This window comes from Perca fluviatilis, chromosome 8, assembly GCF_010015445.1.
Source record: "Perca fluviatilis chromosome 8, GENO_Pfluv_1.0, whole genome shotgun sequence".
NCBI lineage: Eukaryota > Metazoa > Chordata > Actinopteri > Perciformes > Percidae > Perca > Perca fluviatilis.
In genome coordinates this window covers 4528302-4544352 of record NC_053119.1, presented here as the reverse complement: position 1 = coordinate 4544352, position 16051 = coordinate 4528302, and the positions used below count along the sequence as shown (strand labels likewise).

Genomic DNA, 16051 nt, shown 5'->3' with positions numbered 1-16051 from the left:
GAGAGACCCTGGTATTAAACCATTAATGATGGCTGCATTCCACTTAGGAGAGGTCCTGGTATTAAACCATTAATGATGGCTGCATTCCACTTAGGAGAGGTCCTGGTATTAAACCATTAATGATGGCAGCATTCCACTTAGGAGAGACCCTGGTTATTAAACCATTAATGATGGCTGCATTCCACTTAGGAGAGGTCCTGGTATTAAACCATTACTGATGGCTGCATTCCACTTAGGGGAGGTCCTGGTATTAAACCATTACTGATGGCTGCATTCCACTTAGGAGAGACCCTGGTATTAAACCATTACTGATGGCTGCATTCCACTTAGGAGAGGCCCTGGTATTAAACCATTACTGATGGCTGCATTCCACTTAGGAGAGACCCTGGTATTAAACCATTAATGATGGCTGCATTCCACTTAGGAGAGGTCCTGGTATTAAACCATTAATGATGGCTGCATTCCACTTAGGAGAGGTCCTGGTATTAAACCATTAATGATGGCTGCATTCCACTTAGGAGAGACCCTGGTATTAAACCATTAATGATGGCTGCATTCCACTTAGGAGAGGTCCTGGTATTAAACCATTACTGATGGCTGCATTCCACTTAGGAGAGGTCCTGGTATTAAACCATTACTGATGGCTGCATTCCACTTAGGAGAGACCCTGGTATTAAACCATTAATGATGGCTGCATTCCACTTAGGAGAGACCCTGGTATTAAACCATTACTGATGGCTGCATTCCACTTAGGAGAGACCCTGGTATTAAACCATTACTGATGGCTGCATTCCACTTAGGAGAGACCCTGGTATTAAACCATTACTGATGGCTGCATTCCACTTAGGAGAGATCCTGGTATTAAACCATTACTGATGGCTGCATTCCACTTAGGAGAGACCCTGGTATTAAACCATTAATGATGGCTGCATTCCACTTAGGAGAGACCCTGGTATTAAACCATTAATGATGGCTGCATTCCACTTAGGAGAGGCCCTGGTATTGTGCATGCTGACTCACTGAAATATCTTACTGGGACACTTGATGGAACTGAGCCATCGTTAAGGTGATTAATCTCAGCTGTGCTTTTCCTTATATGACAAGTCAACATGTCTGCTGTGAGAAAGGTCCATGACGGCTTCTCAGATGTTAACAAACCATGTGGAGTGTCAGGTTATCAAACTGTATAAGTCCTCCTGCACACTGCCTGCGTGGCGTGAGCGTGTAAGCTGCGTGGCGTGTCCGTTTGTAATTCGGCTCCCATGGTAACAGGTCAGAGCTTGCACACTGCCTGAGTGACACGCACGTCTCAGCCGCTCGAGCCGCGTCAAAAACGCGTGCCTGCTGGAAATAGAACCGACGGCTATTTTTCACGCAACACGCCAGCGTGTTGGAAGCGTTTCCAGGCAACATAGAATAGGAAAAGATGTTTATATGTCATTTAGACACTAATACATATTAATAAATGACATGTTGATGTTTGAAAGTCTCGAGGTTTCTGACATAAATGCAGATATATAAATGTACTTAAAAAAATAAATAATAATAATTATCCATTTTCTAATATTGCACCTGTCAATACAGAAGGAAATATTCTGGAGCCTATTTTGCCATCAATACTGCCAATGTTGTCTTTGCTGTAATCAGACCAGTATATATTTATGTTTAACATTTCATTTTATCAATGGGAAACATCCATGTGTAGCCTACAGACAAGGCTAGCAGCAGCAGCAGCGCCGCGTCAGACACGTTTCTGGTGTGAAAAGACCTAGAAAACGCCACGCTCCACGCCACGCAGGCAGTGCGCAAGAGCCCTAACACCACATATAAAATACGTTACTGATCAAAACATTAACTCGGGCGGTTCAGCACACTTTTTTTTGACATCCTGGTGTCAGTTCTGCAAATAGAAACAAGGCAAATGAAGACACAAAAATAAATCCACACTCATTTTCTTCCACATTTGACTTTATTGTTTCTTCAACGTGGGTGAGTTTGCGTGAATGTTTCCCTGAATGTGTGGAGTTTTAAGACATGGTGTTGTGTGTTGGTGTGGGAATTTCCTCCGACCCCCCCCCATTAAGACAGTTAAAATCCTCAAAAAGCTTCAACTTTTCCTGCAGGGCGACTTCTCTCAGACATGCTAACCCGAAAACATTAAAACCAGACCGCCTGGTTCAACCAACACATATAAGACACGTGGAGTTCATATAAACAGACAAAAAAAAATAAGACAAACAGCAGCGATACGTTTAGGAAGTCTCAAACATCTTCTTCCTGTCAGCCTTTCCTTCCACATTCTTACGCCAGTCGCCTGCGGCTTCAGTCGGCTGCAGAGGAGAACAAACACACTTATTACAATCACTATCACGTTTTGGAAGAAAAAATAAAACATACAGTTCAGGGATGTTATAAGATTTGGATTTATGTAGACTAGAAAACTATTATTTTTACAACTTCTGCTTCGTGTTATTTCTCACACAAAAAGACATTTTATGTCCAACAAATGTGTTCCAGAAGTATGGAAGCCCTTTTCTGCCAAAGTGATGTCAGTGATTCCCAAACCTTTTCACCTGAAGGACCCCTAAACTGACACAAATTAGTCTACATCTACACTACTACGTGCAATGCATTCTGGGAGCGTCGCGGGGACTTTGGAGAAGCGGGGCATCGAGTCGCCCCGCTGCTCATTTGCATAAGGTTGAATCCAGGCAACTTTATGCAAATGAGGAGCGGCCGGCACCTCTCAAAAGCTGACGAAATTATTTTAAACTGACCGTTGTCGATCTGAAATGAAGACAGATTCAGCAACTGCACGGCCTATATCTCGCTTAAAATGTTTTCAGAAACAGGTTTCGGTGAACTATTATCGTAAAATACGAGACTGTATTCCAAACGAGTCGCCATTATGGTCGGTTTTGAAATTCGGGAGCAGCTAGCCCCACGTGATGCATTGGTCCAATCAGATAAAGCCATCTGTTTTCTTTGTTCGTCATTGGTCAGTGAAGAGAAACTGGTGGCGAGCTCACTAGCGTGCAATAGTGGAAAGCAGGTTGATCCCATCCGTGAAAACAGCGTGTATAAGCTAAGGAGATAACATAGACACAGGCTAATTATTGCTAACTAAATGCTAGTTAACATTAGTAATTAAACTTAAACAGCTAATGTAAGTCCAAACTGCCTGTGAGCTTCTCCTGTACTATACGGTAATTCCTCTACTGTGTGACAGTAAGTCTCGTGGTTATGACCCAATCGTTAGCCTATTTTTATAAAAGCGTCTGCTACGGAGCCATAACGTGAGGTACAAGGTAATGGAGCCTTTTATACATCGTCGTGTTTCTTTAGAAATAAACAACGGACAAATAGAGTCTTTAAACGCTTCAGATGTAAAGTTATTCGCTGTCAAAGTGGCGCCAAAATGAATGGGAGTCAATGGGATGCTAACGGGAGGTGAAGGCTTTGTAGCATCAACATGGCGCCATAGGAGGTTGAAGTTCTGAAGCGAAGCTTACCCCCCCTTGGTGAATAACAGGCAAGAAGAAGAAGTCTTTTGGCATGTGGATTGGGACATTTCCAAAACAAAACTTTGCACACTGGCAAACGTATTGCCAGTGTGCCATTGGTTGGGCAGTGATCCTAAGGTTGCTGACCCCCACTTCCGGAGCTAAACGATAGAAATAATACGGTGAGCTCACCTCCTCTTTGGACTCCTTCTTGACCTGCTTCAGGTTGGCCCTGAGGTCCATGTTGACTGTGTGTTTGGAGCCCAGCAGAGCCTTCAGCATGGTGTCAGCCGACATACGCACTTTCTTCAGGGCGGGTTTCTTCACTCCGGCCAGATCCACCACTTTGATCTTCAGGTCTTCAATCTGTGATGAGGAATTAGTTTTTAATTATACTTCTATTATCTTTATTGGTACTTTAACTGCCACTGTTCATCATACCAAATGCTATAATTATTATGAATCATATCTCTGTATATCTGTATCAGTGTCTCTGTATATCTGTATCAGTGTCTCTGTATATCTGTATCAGTGTCTCTGTATTTCTGTCTATCTCTATAACTGTGTATATGTGTATTAGTGTCTCTGTATGTCCTGAGGTTTCTCCCTGTTGAAAGGAAGTTTTTCCTCGCCGCTATCGCACCAAATGCTTGCTCTTGGGGGGAATTGTTGGGTCTCTGTAAATTATAGTATAGAGTGTGGTGTAGACCTACTCTATCTGTACAGTGTCCTGGCTGTTAATGGCGTTTACCTCTTTGTCGGCCTTCTGCACTTTGGCCTCGATGTCATACCTCTCCTCATCAATCTTATCGATCTGGGCGTTGATCTTCTTGCAGATTTCCTGCCGACACACAAACACACCCATTGGCCATGTTAGATCCCCTACAGGTGGACCTATAGAGCTCCACAGTGACCTGACCGCCCACTGGCCATGTTAGATCCCCTACAGGTGGACCTATAGAGCTCCACAGTGACCTGACCGCCCACTGGCCATGTTAGATCCCCTACAGGTGGACCTATAGAGCTCCACAGTGACCTGACCGCCCACTGGCCATGTTAGATCCCCTACAGGTGGACCTATAGAGCTCCACAGTGACCTGTCCGCCCACTAGCCATGTTAGATCCCCTACAGGTGGACCTATAGAGCTCCACAGTGACCTGACAGCCCACTGGCCATGTTAGATCCCCTACAGGTGGACCTATAGAGCTCCACAGTGACCTGACCGCCCACTGGCCATGTTAGATCCCCCTACAGGTGGCCCCCAAAACACCAAAAACAACCGAACCCCCCCCTTTTTAAACACCTCGCGCCCCCAGAGGGGCCCCCCACCCCGCCAAACCCACCTTTCTAAACCCCCGTTACCAAACACCTCTGCAGTGAAATTTTAAGTAAGTTTATAGCTTATAGTATTCATTTCAGTAGTGTAATGCTCCCTATCTTTCTATTTTTTTATGTATTTATTCATACTATGGGTAAAATGTGTCTTTATAGTATGAGTAATGTGTAGCAGCAGTGGAAGAAGTACTAATACCTATCTATCTATCTATCTATCTATCTATCTATCTAACTCTCTATCTCTCTCTCTCTCTACCTCTCTATCTAACCCTTTGCTATATTTCAGAGGGATCTACTTTCTTCTGCACCCTGTCAGCTTTACTAACTTCAGGTCAAGATTGATCGTAAAACATAAGATCAGTTTAAAAAACATTATTGAACTTTCTGGACGCATTCGTTCGATGCTTATTGACTATTGAACCAGTGTGTGTGTGTGTGTGTGTGTGGGGGGGTCTCACCATGAGGGCGGCGTGGTCTCCGCTCATCGTCGGTGCAGGACAGTTCTCGGACATGTAGGCGTCCTTGGCCGCGACCAGTTCCTTCTTCTCCTGCTCCAGCCATCCTGCAGCGATGGCCAGGATCAGACTCTGCAGGAGGACCAACAGGAACAGGTCTTACACACCGAGAGGTGATGCTGGGACCGCAACAAGTCAGGAAGAGGTCTTACACACCGAGATCTGATGCTGGGACCGCAACAAGTCAGGAAGAGGTCTTACACACCGAGATCTGATGCTGGGACCGCAACAAGTCAGGAAGAGGTCTTACACACGAGATCTGATGCTGGGACCGCAACAAGTCAGGAAGAGGTCTTACACACCGAGAGGTGATGCTGGGACCGCAACAAGTCACCCGCATAATCACAAACCTATCAAGCCTTGGGTTGTCTTCCTGTCGACCTTCCTGCAACTTTTCATTTTTCTGGTTCAAAATTTCAAATTATAACTTTTTTTTTGTTTTGTTTTTGTCGTCACTATAGCTGTTGTCGCTTTTCCTGATGTTTTTATCACTTTTAGACATTTGTCAATTTTCCCGGTGTTTTTCAAGCTTTTACGACATTTTTCTCACATTTTTCAATGTCTTTATCGATTTTTCTGCACTTTATTTGATGTGTTTTGTTTTTCCCCCCATGTTTTGAAGCTTTTTTCACGACATTTTTCTCACTTTTTTCAATTTTCTTTTATAAAAAAAATTTAAAAAGCTATAAAATTGTAACCTGACTCCAACAGATGGATCGCTTCGCATTTGCTCGGCATATCCATCTGGGAACTTTCAGTTGGAGAACTTTTGGGAAGGGGTGAAAATCCTGGTTAGCTGATTGGATAAACTATCTGTCAATCACCACCTATAGTTGGTGATAGACGGGCCAAATCAACCAATCAGATCAATCTCTTGCCGAAACCAGTCGGGAGAAGAGCAAAAACATCTTTTCCTCCGAGAAAAGCCTCCAGTGCTATTTTTTTGCTCTTCTTTCAATGAAGGAATACTTTCTAATTTGGATAAAACTTGCTGCGATAGCTACGCTCATCTCATCCGTGGAAGCTGCCACATTGTTTGGACTGAACGGTCGCTTCTCGTTGGGTCACACCTAAACCCGCCTCACAACCAACGCTGATTGGTCGGTCGTTTGGCGAACGGCTCCAAATTTTCTCTATCTCAAGATGCCAGACTGATCTGTGAGTGGAAAACTGGAGCTCGCCAGATCAGGACGCTCTCACGAGGCTAATAAAATTGACTAAAACACCCAAATTCAATGAAAGTAGTGAACTGATCATTTATTTTACTTGTGAAGAGTGTTGTAAGGAACCATCCAGGTTATTTTTTTTGACAATTTGACTGAAGGAAAAACGCAAATTTCTGATATAGAAACTTTTTGAAAATGGGTCAAATTTGACCCGAGGACACCTGGGGGGTTAAGCATCGAAACGTACGGGTTGGATGCCTGAACCCTCCGGTTTGACCCATTTTCAAAAAGTTTTTACATCAGAAATTTGGGTTTCTTTCAAAACTAGTTGTCAAAAAAATAATAACTTGGATGGATCCATACAACGCTCTTGAGTTCACTACTTTCATTGAATTTTATTTGATTTTATAGCATTTGAAAAACAGTTGATAAAAGAACGTTGAAAAAAGTGACAGAAATTTTGGAAAAAGCTTCAAAAACGTGGGGAAAAACCCAGAAAAAAGCTGAAAAAACATCAGAAAATGTGACAAAAACCTTGGAAAAATGTGACAAAAACGTCAGGAAAAGGGACTAAAGTGTCGAAAAAGTTTGTAAAGTGATTTTAAAACACTTAAAGGACAATTCCTGCACAAAATGAACCTAGGGGTTAATAACATATGGGTACCGAGTTGATCGTTCTCTGGGACATGTTTTCATGCTAATCTAATGTGTCTCTAGCTTGAAACAAGCTACCACAAAACCGATGGTTAGCTGCTAACGCTAGCTTTCGGGGCAGAGGGTAAATCACTATTTCTATAGCACTAACAAGGCTTAAAATATCACCACACTTCCACCCTAGCATAATGAGTGTAAATATATGTAAACCCAAGCATTGAGAACTTTGTAACTGTACAGACAGTTTATTACAAAGATAGTTTAGAAAGACAGTAGCATTCATGTTTACATGCGGGCACCATCTTGGAAAACAGTCACGACCAGTCGAACTACCGTGGAAGTGTGGTGCTATTTTGAGCCTTGTTAGTGGTATAAAATAGCGATTTACCCTCTGCCCCGAAAGCTAGCGTTAGCAGCTAATCACCGGTTTGCGGTAGCTTGTTTCAAGCTAGAGACACATTAGCATGAAAACATATCCCAGAGAACTGTTGACTCGGTACATACTCGGAAAATACTTATTTTTATCAAATATGTTCAAGACAAGCCTCGGAAAAACCTTATTTATATCAAATATGTTCAAGACAAGCCTCGGGAAAACCTTATTTTTATCAAATATGTTCAAGACAAGCCTCGGAATAACCTTATTTTTATCAAATATGTTCAAGACAAGCCTCGGAATAACCTTATTTTTATCAAATATGTTCAAGACAAGCCTCGGAAAAACCTTATTGTTATCAAATATGTTCAAGACAAGCCTCGGAATAACCTTATTTTTATCAAATATGTTCAAGACAAGCCTCGGAAAAACCTTATTGTTATCAAATATGTTCAAGACAAGCCTCGGAAAAAACATATTTTTATCAAATATGTTCAAGACAAGCCTCGGGAAAAACCTTATTTTTATCAAATATGTTCAAGACAAGCCTCGGAAAAACCTTATTTTTATCAAATATGTTCAAGACAAGCCTCGGGAAAACCTTATTTTTATCAAATATGTTCAAGACAAGCCTCGGAAAAAACATATTTTTATCAAATATGTTCAAGACAAGCCTCGGAAAAAACATATTTTTATCAAATATGTTCAAGACAAGCCTCAGGAAAACCTTATTTTTATCAAATATGTTCAAGACAAGCCTCGGAAAAACCTTATTTATATCAAATATGTTCAAGACAAGCCTCGGGAAAACCTTATTTTTATCAAATATGTTCAAGACAAGCCTCGGGAAAACCTTATTTTTATCAAATATGTTCAAGACAAGCCTCGGAATAACCTTATTTTTATCAAATATGTTCAAGACAAGCCTCGAAAAACCTTATTTATATCAAATATGTTCAAGACAAGCCTCGGAAAAACCTTATTTATATCAAATATGTTCAAGACAAGCCTCGGGAAAACCTTATTTTTATCAAATATGTTCAAGACAAGCCTCGGAAAATACTTATTTTTATCCAGGACTTTAAGAAATGCCCCTTTAATTCGTACACAGACTTTTTAAGTTAAGGTTTTTTGAGTTACCTTCAGGTGATGCCTGCGGCTTGAAGTCATCTTTTTCCTGTTTTGGGAGGAAGTCAGAACAACATTATCATACACTCAGTAACTCGGAAAGTCATGCTTTTCTTACAAGTAAAAACATCCATCTTGATGCAACATATTATGACATTTTCCCAAATGCAGTTCAAATTTTTTTTTAAATGAGTTTTGAGTCAGTATCCTGAAATAACCAGATTTCTGTCCTAGTATCAGGATTATGCTGTCAAAATAAACTGTAAACTCAGGACGGGACGGTCGGGTTCAGGAAAAGGTCTTGCTGACGGTTCTGTGACACGTGGGAAGAACGGGATGGAAACTTGACTTTAGCAAACTTGACATGTGGGACACGAACTCCTGGGTGAAAGTCCTGTGTTGTTTGACACATCCAACCCCCCAACCAACCTCCTTATGCAGAATTTCGGCCTTACATACTACTCTCTACCGTAGTCGCTCCTTACTGTACGTACACACGACAGCCGACTTGAGCTTCTAAAGATACCGGAAGTCATTAATTTTCAACGGAAGCTTCTCTCAGCTTCAAGGAGCGTCAAATCTGTCGGCGTCGCGTTTTGGGCGTTTTGAGCGTCTAGAGCGTTAATCGGAAAGTTGAACTTTGGTCAACTTTATGGTAATGAGTTATGACGCGGTGCAGCGGCAAACGGCAGCAACCAATCAGAATAGACGTCCTTCGCACTGGCTGATTCCGGAGAAACATACGATGTGGAGGAAAAATGGAGGAAAATCTCATAATCGCCGTTGCTGGGTTCCCCTATCATTTATGATGTGACGTTGTTTGCGTATAGGGACCAGTTAACGTTACCTGCTGGTCACATGGTCTCTAAACAGTCACATGGTCTCTAAACAGTCACATGGTCTCTAAACAGTCACATGGTCTCTAAACAGTCCGCTCACAGTGAAGTCCTGCACGGATCAACAGCTGATCAAACTAAACCTGATGGATCAGCTCTAATCTGAACCTAATGGATCAGCTCTAATCTAAACCTGATGGATCAGCTCTAATCTAAACCTGATGGATCAGCTCTAATCTAAACCTGATGGATCAGCTCCAATCTAAACCTGATGGATCAGCTCCAATCTAAACCTGATGGATCAGGTCTAATCTGAACCTGATGGATCAGCTCCAATCTGAACCTGATGGATCAGCTCCAATCTAAACCTGATGGATCAGGTCTAATCTGAACCTGATGGATCAGCTCTAATCTGAACCTGATGGATCAGATCTAATCTGAACCTGATGGATCAGATCTAATCTGAACCTGATGGATCAGCTCTAATCTAAACCTGATGGATCAGCTCTAATCTAAACCTGATGGATCAGCTCTAATCTAAACCTGATGAATCAGCTCTAATCTAAACCTGATGGATCAGCTCTAATCTGAACCTGATGGATCAGCTCTAATCTGAACCTGATGGATCAGATCTAATCTGAACCTGATGGATCAGATCTAATCTGAACCTGATGGATCAGCTCTAATCTAAACCTGATGGATCAGCTCTAATCTAAACCTGATGGATCAGCTCTAATCTGAACCTGATGGATCAGCTCCAATCTGAACCTGATGGATCAGCTCTAATCTGAACCTGATGGATCAGCTCCAATCTGAACCTGATGGATCAGCTCCAATCTGAACCTGATGGATCAGGTCTAATCTGAACCTGATGGATCAGGTTAAGGTGGAAGTTGTTCACACTTACTCAGACATCTTGGTGTTTTTTGCGCGTCACAACCTGAATGGAGACACACAAGAGAACAGACGTTAGGAAACATTAAGCGGAAGAAACATTTCAGTGTCCGCTACATTCATCTGTTACAGCTTTAGTTACTAGTTACTTTAGTTACTCCGCTACATTCATCTGTTCCAGCTTTAGTTACTAGTTACTTTAGATACTCCGCTACATTCATCTGTTCCAGCTTTCGTTACTAGTTACTTTAGTTACTCCACTACATTCATCTGTTACAGCTTTAGTTACTAGTTACTTTAGATACTCCGCTACATTCATCTGTTACAGCTTTAGTTACTAGTTACTTTAGTTACTCCGCTACATTCATCTGTTACAGCTTTAGTTACTAGTTACTTTAGTTACTAGTTACTTTACACATTCAGATTCCTGCACACAGAACACATGTAGTTTATAAATCTGATGTTTGATTCTAAAGTAAACTAGCCGACAATTTAACGGACTACAAGTCCAGCTGAGATGATGAGACCATTAACCCTCTGAGGTCTAAGGGCATTTTCAGATATCGTCTTAAATTTACCTTTTTAAGGTTTTTGCAGATAACTGATCCCCGTATGTTTGTGACGCCCAAGGGTGTTACTTTGGTTTGAGAAGTGGGACACACACACACACACTAACACACACACACACACACACCTGCTTTGATTTGAATCCCATTTTCTGCATTTCTACACACATTTAGAGGGACTATGGTGATGCAAAAATCCAGGAGATAATTAAGTTGATCATAATCACACACACACAAACACAAACACACACACACACACACACACACACACACACACACACACACACACACACTGCTCTGTGTGCTCCAGTGGAAATTACACCCTTTAGTGATACAACATAATTGCTCCAGAGCAAAGTATAAAGAGATAATTGGGCCGTAAAGTGCAAAAATATTTCTCAAATCTCTTGTGAAAACAACGCTTCAGAGAAAAGGACGTCTCATCAGTGGCGATTTTAGACCCTTTTTAGGGGGGCTCAAGCACCCCCTGAATTTCATCTCAGCCCCCTGAAAATTATAATAATAATACAAATAATTAATTATTTTTTAATCAATTTTAATGCTTTTATGCCAGAGTTTGCGAATGTGTCTGTTAGTGACAGAGGACAAGTAATTACACAGTCCTTCCAGAAAAACACAGAGTTTTTTTGTGATTGTTGCGTGCAAAAATCCTTGATTATGCGGCACTTTTTCTTAAAAAATGCGATGGAATATGCTATATGATATTTATGCAATTTTATGCGATGAAATTGAGGGAACTTGCAAAAACTGTGGTTTGATGAAAAAGAGAAAAAAAAAGTGATTACCCCCCCAACACCCTGCTTTTTTTAAACTTAATTTCCAAAAATAGTTTAAAGATATTCAGTCACTGCAATAAGTAAACAAATAAGATACAAAAATATATACAAATAATATAATATTAAAGTAAAAATAAAAGTAATAGTCTAAACAGAGGGAAATAAAAGAGACAAAAGAGACAGACTTTCAAAAATCGTTAATAATATATAATAATATAATATATATATATATATATATATATATATATATATATATATATAATATATATATATATATATATATATATATATATATATATATATATATAATATAGAAGCAGGAGCACTTAAACAAAGAGATTTGAGTAGACATGAGATATTAAGATAGCTTTCTTATTGGATACCAACTTAAGAGACTCAAAGTACAACATGTCAAATTAAACTTTTCGATGATGTTCACATCGCGTAATTACGTCACTTAATAACGTTCCCATGGCAACAGGGGAAACGGCTGCTCTTGTGTGAAGTAAAGGCAACATTTTTCAACTTTCTGCTAAGATATATGTATGGTTCTTTCCATTCGCGGGGTTTTCGTGCGGGCCGCATATTTTCTGCTGGAAATCGCATTTGGTGAAGGTCGCCATATTTGAAAATGCGGCCCCCTATCCTTCAGTGCTGATTATGTGATGCATTTCTTTCGGGAGGAGGGGGGAAACGCTTACGGTCCTATAGTTTTCCATATTTATATTTATTGCATTTTATCCTCTGTTATATAATATAAATATATTCATTGTTATCCATTACTGATTTCCTGATCTGTGTGGTGCCCCAGCAGTCTCACGGTTCTGTGCCTCCCCTTTCCTCTCTTTTCTTTCCTTTTTCTCTTTCCTTGTGCTCATCTCCCCTCCCTCCCCCCCCTTCCTGTTCCTTCCTCCCCCTTGGTCCTTCTCCCTTCCCTCTCTCTTCTTCTCCCCTCTGTCTCCCCCCCTGTGCCTGTCTTTTCCTCTGTCTCCCTCTGTCTCCCTTCTCCCTTTCCTCTCCCTCTCTCCGTCCATCTCGCCCTCTCTGTCTCCCTCCCTCTGCCCCTCTGTCTCCCCTCTCTCCATCCCTCTCCCCCCTGTCTCCCCTCCCTCTGTCCCTCTCCCCCTCTGTCTCCCCTCCCTCTGTCCCTCTCCCCTGTCTCCCTCCCTCTGTCCCTCTCCCCCTCTGTCACCCCTCCCTCTGTCCCTCTCCCCCTGTCTCCCCCTCCCTCTGTCCCTCTCCCCCTCTGTCCCCCCTCTCTCCATCACTCTCCCCCTCTGTCTCCCCTCCCTCTGTCCTCCTCCCCCCTGTCTCCCTCCCTCTGTCCCTCTCCCCCTGTCGCCCCTCTCTCCATCACTCTCCCCCTCTGTCTCCCCTCCCTCTGTCCCTCTCCCCCCTCTGTCTCCCCTCCCTCTGTCCCTCTCCCCCCTCTGTCTCCCCTCCCTCTGTCCCTCTCCCCCCTCTGTCTCCCCTCCCTCTGTCCCTCTCCCCCCTTTGTCTTACCTGAAAATTCACCTCAAAACGCATCGAAAATAGAGTTTTTGTGGACCTTGAATGGGGAACATACGTAGACTAACAAGACAGATAACAACATTGAACACTACACAAACAGTAATTTATTTTTTTTATATATTTTTATTTTTATTATTAATTTGTCATAGTGACACAAGAGGTGTCAATAAAAAAAAGTTTCCAGATCCAACGTCGAATGAAGCCCTGAATAAAATAGTATATAAATGTCTAAAATGACATTTTGTAATATTGCTTTTTAAGTAGGAGTGTTGGACTCGCCGGGCCTCAGAGGGTTAAACACACAACTGTTTGGATCGTTTCCAGTTTCTATAATTGGAGGTTTTTTCTGCATCGAGCACTTTAGACTTTTAATACTATAAGCACATTTTCCTGATGATACCTACATACTTTTACTTAAGTAACATTATCAATGCAGGACTTTCACTTGTAACAGTTTTTACAGTGTGGTATTAGTACTTTTACTGGAGTAAAATGATCTGGATACTTCTTCTTCCACTGTTGGTAGTTGCTCAGATCAGGATGTCAGTGTGAGTTTCTCTGAGATCAGCATTTTCTTGCGGCGATGACGGATGGTCGGGAATATTTGTGCCGTAACGCGATCTGAGGCCACAGCTGAAGAGCAGCGTCGTCGACGGAAACTAAACTGGGACGGTCGGCATCGGGTGTCGCGCCTCGGCGCGTTTACAGCCGGATCGGGTGAAGGGTTAAATTAAAGAAGTTCTCCAGTGTTATATCATTATGTTTAACTATAAATCAGTTTTAATGTTAAAATATAAACTCCAAATCAGGTGGAATGATCCTTTAATGAATCAATGAGGTTCTTTTTGATTTTCTTGCATACTTTTTACAGTGACTTGTCAGGACCAACAGGCTTAAATTTATTACCTTTAAAAGTATAATTTCCATTTTTTCAGAGTTTAAATTTCAGAAATTTAGAAGCTTTTGCTGCTAGAAATAAGAAAGAATTGAACCAGCTGCTCGATCATACTCCAAATCAGGTTGAATGGTCTTAAATTAATCAATTTTGACTTCCTTTAATACTTAAATGTTTTACAGTGACTTGTCAGGACCGACAGGCTTAAATTTACCACCTTAAAGAGTAAGATTTCCATTTCTTCGGAGTTTAAATTTCAAAAATCTAGAAGCTATGATGCTAGAAATAAGAAACCAACCAGCTGCTTGATCCTGCAGACACTGAGACAAATAAATAATGAACTTATATCCGTGTTAATGACCAATTAACTGACAATTAAAGACCAGTTGTTGTCTTAAAATACAACCAATAAAGAACAACATTTTGACATGACCTGCACAAAAAAAAGTGGCACAAATGTGAAGTATTTTAATAAATAAATTTGCTCTCTTTAAAAAATAAAAAAAATAAACCTCTTTTAAAGCATCACATTTGAGCAATAATTCAGAGATCATGATGACACGTTGGTATTTTAGTGCGAGAGGTTAAAGACTTTGTTGGGTCGCAGCGAGTTTCTCACACCGAGCTCCAAGACCGTAAAACACGACACAGTGCAGCTGAACGGGTCCCATAAATTTAAGTTTGTCAGAAAAAGGTCAAATGTCGCCGGCAAACATGCAGAAAGTGAGTTCAGGATGCCAGGAAGGATCAAAAGGTGGAGGGACGGATGGCTATGATCCTCTGTTTTAAACAGGGATTTTTTTAGAAAACAGAGTCTGGTTGATGTGAGGCTGCTCTGAACTTCTCTGGTGGAAAATAAAAGATGCTTCTCTCAGAGAAGCTCACAGAGGCTGAAAGAACAGAGACAAAGTAAAGATTTCTCACCTATAGAGACGAGGAAAAGAAGAAGAGGAGGAGGACCACCACACACTTGTGGAAGAAAAGAAATACTGCCAAAGCCACACAGTGAAAAATGAAATACGGTATATATGGTGGGTTGCGATGCCTCAGCAAAATGCCCAGATCCTCTTTATGGAAATGGATTCCCGGGCAGACCAATGGGCCAGCGAGCTCCTGAAATACACTCGATGCAGCCCCGCTCTGCAGCCCTCCCTCCCTGGGAGATGACTTCAAGCTTCAAGATGCAGATTCACATGGGGGGTGGGGGTGAATATGTAAAACATAAACTGGACAAACTCAGGCCGTTCTGTCACTATTTAACTTCTAAAGTCTTGAAAGTTGAACCAGAAGTCATTAAAATAGCTTCAAAACGAGCCCTTCTTATGGATTTCCACCTGAAAATACCCTTTAAGTATCTTTGATGTTGTTGTTGAAGCAATATCTTTAATATCAACACAAAGACAATGTTTTTAACCACTGGGTCACATCAAATGGAAATACTCCTCCATTGTATCCGTGATATTAGAGATACAAACTCAAATCAGCTGTTTTAAGTGCTTTCTAGAATTAGGTGTTGTTGTTTCCCCTATTCTGTTGTTGGATTGTTTGTTTTTTGGGAAATAAGAGAGTGAGATGAGTAGATGGATATCAATCTAATGTCTGTGTGTTTGTGCAGTTAGCCTAGCTTAGCATAAGGACAGTAAGGAAGCAGGGGAAAACAGCTAGACTTGCTCTGTCTAAAGATCAATTCTTGTATTAGAACTATTTTGCTCAAAACATTGTTCCAGCACGCAACTCCGCCTAAAACCACAAACTGTTGTTTTAACGTTTCCGTTTGTGTACAGACAGAATACAACATGGGTGCCATGTCATTGGTCTGACGGCACATTATTATTAACGGGAAAAAATATATATTTTTGCCCAAACAGGAGGC

At 41.3% G+C, this 16051-nt stretch overlaps 1 protein-coding gene across 1 annotated transcript; it reads right to left on the bottom strand.

Annotated features, from left to right (window-relative positions):
• Positions 1-1947: 1947 nt before the first annotated feature.
• Positions 1948-15239, bottom strand: LOC120564261 (troponin I, fast skeletal muscle-like). Its single transcript, XM_039809120.1, has 7 exons — positions 15103-15239; positions 10422-10454; positions 8691-8727; positions 5298-5426; positions 4255-4344; positions 3696-3869; positions 1948-2330 (listed from the first exon to the last, which is right to left on the bottom strand). Exons 2-7 carry the CDS (start codon positions 10427-10429, stop codon positions 2253-2255), a joined length of 516 nt encoding a protein of 171 aa, XP_039665054.1. The 5' UTR covers positions 10430-10454; positions 15103-15239; the 3' UTR covers positions 1948-2252.
• Positions 15240-16051: the final 812 nt, after the last annotated feature.

Bases quoted from the DNA above. Each gene is read 5' to 3' on its own strand.
- LOC120564261 (XM_039809120.1), bottom strand. The intron at 3,870-4,254 runs GTAAACGCCATT...TCCTCATCACAG, and splicing joins TGCAGAAGGCCGACAAAGAG to ATTGAAGACCTGAAGATCAA. The intron at 2,331-3,695 runs GTGAGCTCACCG...TCTCCTCTGCAG, and splicing joins AGAAGGAGTCCAAAGAGGAG to CCGACTGAAGCCGCAGGCGA.